This window comes from Hemiscyllium ocellatum, chromosome 28, assembly GCF_020745735.1.
Source record: "Hemiscyllium ocellatum isolate sHemOce1 chromosome 28, sHemOce1.pat.X.cur, whole genome shotgun sequence".
NCBI classification, from domain to species: Eukaryota; Metazoa; Chordata; class Chondrichthyes; order Orectolobiformes; family Hemiscylliidae; genus Hemiscyllium; species Hemiscyllium ocellatum.
In genome coordinates this window covers 3,578,442-3,586,360 of record NC_083428.1, presented here as the reverse complement: position 1 = coordinate 3,586,360, position 7,919 = coordinate 3,578,442, and the positions used below count along the sequence as shown (strand labels likewise).

General features: G+C 46.2%; 1 protein-coding gene across 1 annotated transcript in view; it reads left to right on the top strand.

The window, feature by feature from the left end:
* The first annotated feature begins 4,447 nt into the window (after positions 1–4,447).
* The window catches only part of plvapb (plasmalemma vesicle associated protein b), a 29,117-nt gene continuing 25,645 nt past the window's right edge, over positions 4,448–7,919 (top strand). Inside the window, exon 1 of the mRNA XM_060846459.1 lies at positions 4,448–5,065. Within this exon, the coding sequence (XP_060702442.1) occupies positions 4,706–5,065 (360 nt within the window). The 5' untranslated portion in view covers positions 4,448–4,705. The remainder of the gene's footprint in view (positions 5,066–7,919) is intronic.

Below are 7,919 nucleotides of genomic sequence, written 5' to 3'. Positions count from 1 at the left end.
CTGTCTGGTCGACACAAACAACTTTTCACTAACGACCAAGCCTCCAGAGGGCAGGGTAACACAACAACGTCAGAACATGCTTGACATATCGTCAGATACACAAAAATTATCAAAATCAAACAATTTTATCTGTTCTCCAGCTGAAAACACCTCATGATTGCGAGCTAGAATCACAAGCAAGTGAGAGAGAAGGGAAGAGAGAGAGCAAGAAGGACATGGGGAAAGAGAATCATAATAACAGAGAGTCCGAAGGAAAGAAAGACAGAAAGAGAAGGTTAGAAGTAGAGAGAGAACAGGGCAAGAGGGAGAGAAACACAGAGACAGTGACAGAGACACAGAAAGTCAGAAGAAAGGAGACAGGCAGGGTAAAAGAGTGGGCAGTCGTTTGAGGGAAATAGAGAAAGACTAACACAGAAACACTCCTCATGTAACTCCCTGATATACCCAGCACCTCTCACTGTAGCACCCTGATATACCCAGCACCCCTCACTGTACCTCTCTGATATACCCAGCACCTCTCATTGTAGCACCCTGATATACCCAGCACCCCTCACTGTACCTCTCTGATATACCCAGCACCTCTCATTGTAGCACCCTGATATACCCAGCACCCCTCACAGTAACACACTGATATCCCCACACCACTCACTGTAACACCTTAATATACCCCTTACCCCTCACTGTAACCCTCTGATATACCACACACACCTCACTGTAACACCTTGATATACCCCACACCCCTCACTGTAACCCTCTGATATAACCCTCACCCCTCACAGTAACACCCTGATATACCCCGCACCCCTCACTGTAACACATTGATATAACCCTCACCCCTCACTGTAACACTCTGATATACTCCACACCCCTCACTGTAACCCTCTGATATACCCCGCACCTCTCACTGTAACACCTTGATACACCCCTCACCCCTCAGTGTAACACTCTGATATATCCCACACCCTTCCCTGTGATGCTCTGATATAACCCACACCCCTCACTGTAACACACTGACCTACCCCACCCGCCTCACTGTAACATACTAATAAATCCCACACCACACACTGTACCACTCTGATATACCCCACACCTCTCACTGTAACACTTTGGTATACCCCGCACCCCTCACTGTAACACCCGGATATACCACTCACCCCTCACTGTAACACCTTGATATACCCCTCACCCCTCACTGTAACACTCTGATATACCCCACACCCTTCCTTGTGATGCTCTGATATACCCCACACCCTTCATTGTAACATACTGATATACCCCACACCCCCCACTGTAACACTCTGATATACCCCACACGTCTCACTGTAACACCCCGATATAACCCACACCCCTCACTGTTACACTCTGAAATACCCCACACCTTTCACTGTAACACTCTGATATACCCCACACCCCTCACTGTAACACTAATATAACCCATACCCCTCACTATAACACTCAGAAATGTCACACACCCTTCACTGTAACACTCTGATATACCCCACACCCCTCACTGTAACCCTGATATATCCCACATCCCTCCAACACCCTGATATACCCAGCACCCCTCACTATAACACTGATATACCCCACACCCCTCACTGTAACACCCTGATATACACCGTAACCCTCACTGCAATACATTGATATACCCCGCACCCATCACTGTAACACTCTGTTATACACTGCACCCAAGATTGTAACACCCCAATATACTCTGCACCCCTAACTGTAACATGCTGGTGTACCCCGCACCCCTTACTGTAACAGTGTGATACACCCCACACCCATCACTGTAACATCCTGATATACCCCTTACCCCACACTGTAATACCCTGATATAGCCCACCACTCACTGTAACACTATGATCTACCTCTCACCCCTCATTGTAACACCTTGATATACCCCTCACTGCTCACTGTAACACTCTGGTATAACCCACACCCCTCACTGTAACACTCTGGTATACCCCGCACCCCTCACTGTAACACACTGATATACCTCACACCCTTCCCTGTGATGCTCTGATATATTCCGCACCCCTCATTGTAACACATTGATATACCCCACACCCCTCATTGTAACACTCTGATATACCCCATACCCCTCAGTGTAATCCTCTGATATACCCCGCACCCCTCACTGTAACACATTGATATAACCCTCACTCCTCACTGTAACACTCTGATATACCCCATACCCCTCAGTGTAATCCTCTGATATACCCTGCTCCCCTCACTGTAACACTCTGATGTACCCCACACCCCTCAGTGTAACCCTCTGATATACCCCGCACCCCTCACTGTAACACATTGATATAACCCTCACCCCTCACTGTAACACTCTGATATACTCCACACCCCTCACTGTAACCCTCTGATATACCCCGCACCTCTCACTGTAACACCTTGATATACCCCTCACCCCTCAGTGTAACACTCTGATATATCCCACACCCTTCCCTGTGATGCTCTGATATAACCCACACCCCTCACTGTAACACCCTAATATAGCCCACACCCCTCATTGTAACACACTGACCTACCCCACCCGCCTCACTGTAACATACTAATAAATCCCACACCACACACTGTACCACTCTGATATACCCCACACCCCTCACTGTAACACATTGATATACCCCTCACCCCTCAATGTAACACTCTGATATATCCCACACCCTTCCCTGTGATGCTCTGATATACCCCACACCCCTTATTGTAACACACTGATATACCCCACACCTCTCACTGTAACACAGTGATATATCCCACACCTCTCACTGTAACACACTGATATACCCCACACCCCTCACTGTAACACTCTGATATACCCCACACCCCTCACCGTAACACTCTAAAATACCCCACACCTCTCACTGTAACACACTGATATACCCCACACCACTCACTGTAGCACACTGATGTATCCCACACCCCTTACTGTAACACTCTGTAATACCCCACACCCATCACTGTAACACTAATATAACCCACACCCCTCACTATAACACTCTAAAATGCCTCACACCCTTCACCATAACACTGATATACCCCACACCCCTCACTGTAACAACTTAATATAATCTGCACCCCCCACTGTTACACCCTGATATACCCTAGGCCCCTCTCTGTTTAGATTAGATTACTTACAGTGTGGAAACAGGCCCTTCGGCCCAACAAGTCCACACCGACCCGCTGAAGCGCAACCCACCCATACCCCTAAATATACCCCTTACCTAACACTATGGGTTATTTAGCATGGCCAATTCACCTGACCCGCACATCTTTGGACTGTGGGAGGAAACCGGAGCACCCGGAGGAAACCCACGCAGACACGGGGAGAACGTGCAAACTCCACACAGTCAGTCGCCTGAGGCGGGAATTGAACCCAGGTCCCTGGCGCTGTGAGGCAGCAGTGCTAACCACTGTGCCACCGTGCCGCCCTAGTGCCACCGTGCCGCCCTATGTGCCACCGTGCCGCCCTGTTATGCTGATATACTCCACACCCCTCTCTGTAGTACCCTGATATAAGTCACACCTCGCTGTTACACTCTGAAATACCCCACACCTCTCACTGTAACACTGATGTACCCCACACCCCTCACTGTAACACTGATATAACTCACACCCCTCACTTTAACACTCTGAAATGCCACACACCCTTCACTGTAACACTCTGATATCCCCCACACCCCTCACTGTAACCCTGATGTATCCCACATCCCTCCAACACCCTGATATACCCAGCACCTCTCACTATAACACTGATATACCCCACACCCCTCACTGTAACACCCTGATATACACTGTACCCCTCACTGCAACACACTGATATACCCCGCACCCATCAATGTAGCACTCTGTTATACACTGCACCCAAGATTGTAACACCCCAATACACCCTGCACCCCTAATTGTAACACGCTGGTATATGCCACACTCCTCATTGTAACACACTGATATACCCCACACCCCTCATTGTAACATACTGATATACCCACACCTCTCACTGTAACACCCTGATATACCCAGCACCCCTCTCTATAACACTGATATACCCCACACCCCTCATTGTAACACTGTGATACACCCCGCACCCCTCTCTGTAATACCCTGATATAAGCCACACCTCACTGCAACACCCTGATATACCCCACACTCCTCACTGTAACACCCTGATGTACCCCACATTGCTCACTGTAACCGCCTGATATATACCAACCCCTCACTGTAACACCATGATGTACTCTGTACCCTAACTGTAAACTCTACCCAATCGGTGGCCTCCTCTCCTCATTTCTGATTATCTGCTATTCCCAGTCAGTCTTGTCAGATCCTTCACAATCTATCTCCATTTCCCTCAGTGTCAAGGGACAGGAGGCACACCCAGAGTTAATCTAAACAGTCGTCACAAACAGTAGATGTTTTTTTTCCCCTGCGCAGCGGTGAGTTGGAGATTTGTTGAGAATCCTGCCTGAATGAACACAAGGAACACTGCAGGAAGGAGCTTGAGAAGCTGATAAGACAAAGTGTTTATGGATTATTCCGGATGATGCATTTGCATGCTCTCTTGGGATAGGGTCACATCTGACAAATTACGTCTGTGCAAAAGTGTGTTTCTCTTGATTAGTTTGTCCCACCCTTCCTGTACTCCAATGCTCTTGTGAGTTTCATCGAGAAACTGGGCAGTGTGAGGAGTCTAGACATGGACCACAACAGCTACCCAATGAAGAAACTGGGCTATGACAGCAAGGACTACCAGAGAGCGAAATCCAACAGCTGTGATTATTATGTTAAATACTTTCTCCTTTGCACCAGCATCATCCAGTTACTGATCATCCTGGGGCTTGTCCTCTTCATGGTCTATGGGAACAATCAAAGAAGCCAACAGAGTCGCCTGGAGACCAGTCGCAACCAATCGGTCAAGTTCATCGGTGATATTAATGAACTACACACCAACCTGAGCAGCCAGAGTAAAGAATTGAAGACGTGCCAGTCTACTGTGTCCAATCTAACAATCCATCTGATAAGGGTCACCAATTCTCTGAGGGTCTGCATCAAAAAGGCAAGTCTTTCTCTTTCATAATTTTTAATGTGTAATGCTGCCCCTCCCTCCCCTGCTCTCCGCCAGCTTTCCATGCCTTGGGGTTTCAGCATTGGTCTATGAGTAAGTCACACTCTCAACCCTGGCCTCAGAAGGTTGTGGGATCTGAACTCATTCCAAAGACCCACTGACACTCCCCGTCCCCTCCTGATGGAGTGCTGCACGTTGTGGTGTTGTCTTACCAATGGAACCAACATGCTAGATCCCGTCACATTATATCAAAGGGAAACTGGGGGGATTTCTCCCCAGAGTCCCGACCCTTATCTCAAACAGGTTATCTATCTGTGTAACATGTTGTAGTGTATGGGAGCTTGTTGTGCACAAATGAGCTGCCACATTTCCTTATTTGCAGCATTGGCCAATGTTGGACAGAAGTGGAGCAGACTCTTTGTTCCAGTTGATGGGTTCTGGTCAATACACTCAGCATTGCCTTATCCCCCATCAAATACCAAGAGACTCCAGCAGTCAATAAATCAAACAGAGGATCCAGGAGAAACTTCTTAACCTGGAGAGTAGTGGGAAGGTGCACTCACCATCCCAGGGAGGGGGTATGGTGAACAGCATCGATGTATTGAAGGGAAGATGAGAAATGCAGGTGAGAGAAAGGAATAGAGGTGATGCTGATAGAGTGATGTATAAGGAAAGTTGCCAGCATTGATTAGTTAGGTAGAATAGTCTATTTCTAATATGTAAATTCCATTGGTAAATTTATCACAATACCTTACTGTTATTTTATTCTCATGTGTTTATCTACTTTTCACTTAAATGTTTCAATAGCATTCATTCCAGCCACCTCCTGTGGGAGAAAGTTTCACATTCTCAGTATTCTGTGAGTAAAATCACTTCCCACCTGTTCTTCATGAGCTTACTGATGACCATTTTATCCTCTCAAAGGCTTTCATCAGGCTTCCCTTTGCTGGGGAAATGACCCTGACACTTTAGATCTTTCCCAGAGCCTCAGTCCTGGTGTTATGCACCTTCACCATGTCCCATGCAATTTGGGAATTAAAACTGTTCATAGTACTCAAATATTGTCGAACCAAGAGACTATAGAGGTTCAGCATATCCTCTTGACCTTGGTGGTTTTCCATTCTCTCACTCCATAGGAATTAATGCTGTCGCTGTGTTGTTTTATTGTCCCATTGACTTTTGTTGGTCTTTTTAGTGATCTGTGCTTCCTGACCTCAAGGCCCTCTCTTTCCTTGACAATATTTAAAGTTGTATTTTCAAAGGAGAATGTGCGTCTTTGTTCTGCTGACAGAATGAAACCCCTCATGCTCACCTATGCTGCAATTTGTTATTTAGCTGCTGTTCAGAATGTTTATTAACATCTTCAGGTATCTCATTCCATTCCTCCTCATTAGTAATGATTTTATGACATCATCAAATTTTGGAATTGTGTGTCCGAAATTGTTTGAGTGGTCAACAAGGATAATTAAGATGAGTGTCTTAGCACCAATTTCTATGGGGCATTTCTCTTCACATAATTTACATATCTGAGTAATTAACTTTAGCATTAACTCTGAATTTTCTTCTCTTAGTTTTCCCTTAGCTCCACAGGGGCTAACATTATAAGACCATAAAATGTAGGAGCAGAATTAGGCCAATTATACCCTTGAGGTCAGCTCTGCCATTTGATCATGGCTGATGTATTTCTCTCCTGCCTTTTCTGTGTAACCTTTGTAACCTTATTAATCAAGAACCCATCTATCTCCATCTTAAATACAGCCCACCACAGCCCTCGGTGGTAATGAGTTCCACAGCTTCACTACTCTCTGGCTGGAAGAAATTCCTCCTCATCTCAGTTCTAAAGTTCTCTACAGCCTTCACTCTGAGGCTGTGCCCATGGGTCCTCATCTTTCCAACGAGGGGAACCATCTTCTCCACCTCAACTCTATCCAGGTCCCTCAGTATTCTCTAAGTTTCAATACAATTCCCGCCCCCCTCCCCGCCACGATCTCCTCAACCCCGCCACCCACCCATCCTTCTAAACTCCACCGAATACAGACCCAGAGTCTTTAACCTCTCCTCAGATTATTCTGTAGACTCTATGCTTCCGAGAAAACATAGATTGTTTTTTGTAAAGTGTTTTGTTGCATTTGAGAACCATGAAAGTCACTAAGTAGATATTAAATCATTTAACAGTTATAGTGTGAAATGCAACAGCAACATGAACAGCTTCTATTTAAGCTGCACCTTTAGCAGAGCAAGACATCACAAATTGTTTGATTATTCCATGAAACGATATTTGACACCAAACTGCATTAGAGTTAATAGGGCAGATGATCAAAAGATTTGCCAAAGCAGCACAGTGGCTCAGTGGTTTAGCACTACTGCCTCACAGCACCAGGGTCAAAGGTTTGATTCCAGCCTTGAGCAACTGTCTGTGTTGAGTTTGCACATTCTCCCCGTGTCTGCGTGGGTTTCCTCCCACAGTCCAAAGATGTGCAGGTCAGGTGAATTGGCTGTGCTAAATTGTCCCATAGTGTTAGGTATATTAGTCAGAGAGATATGGGTTACTCTTCAGAGGGTCAGTGTGGACTTGTTGGGCCGAAGGGCCTGTTTGCACACTGTAGGGAATCTAATCTAATCAAGGAGTGTCCAAAGGATGAGAATGTGGATAGTTTGAGAAAAGGGATTTCGAGGTGTGGGGCCCGTGCAGCTTCCTGGGGAAATTCGATAAACAATGCTGAGGTATGATGTTGCTCTGACTCGATTCTCCTTCTCATCCAAATTGCCAATAGTTATAGCCTGATCCTGATGGAAGTATATGTGAGTCATTGGATTGAGTTCAGCGCCTTATGAAATATGCATC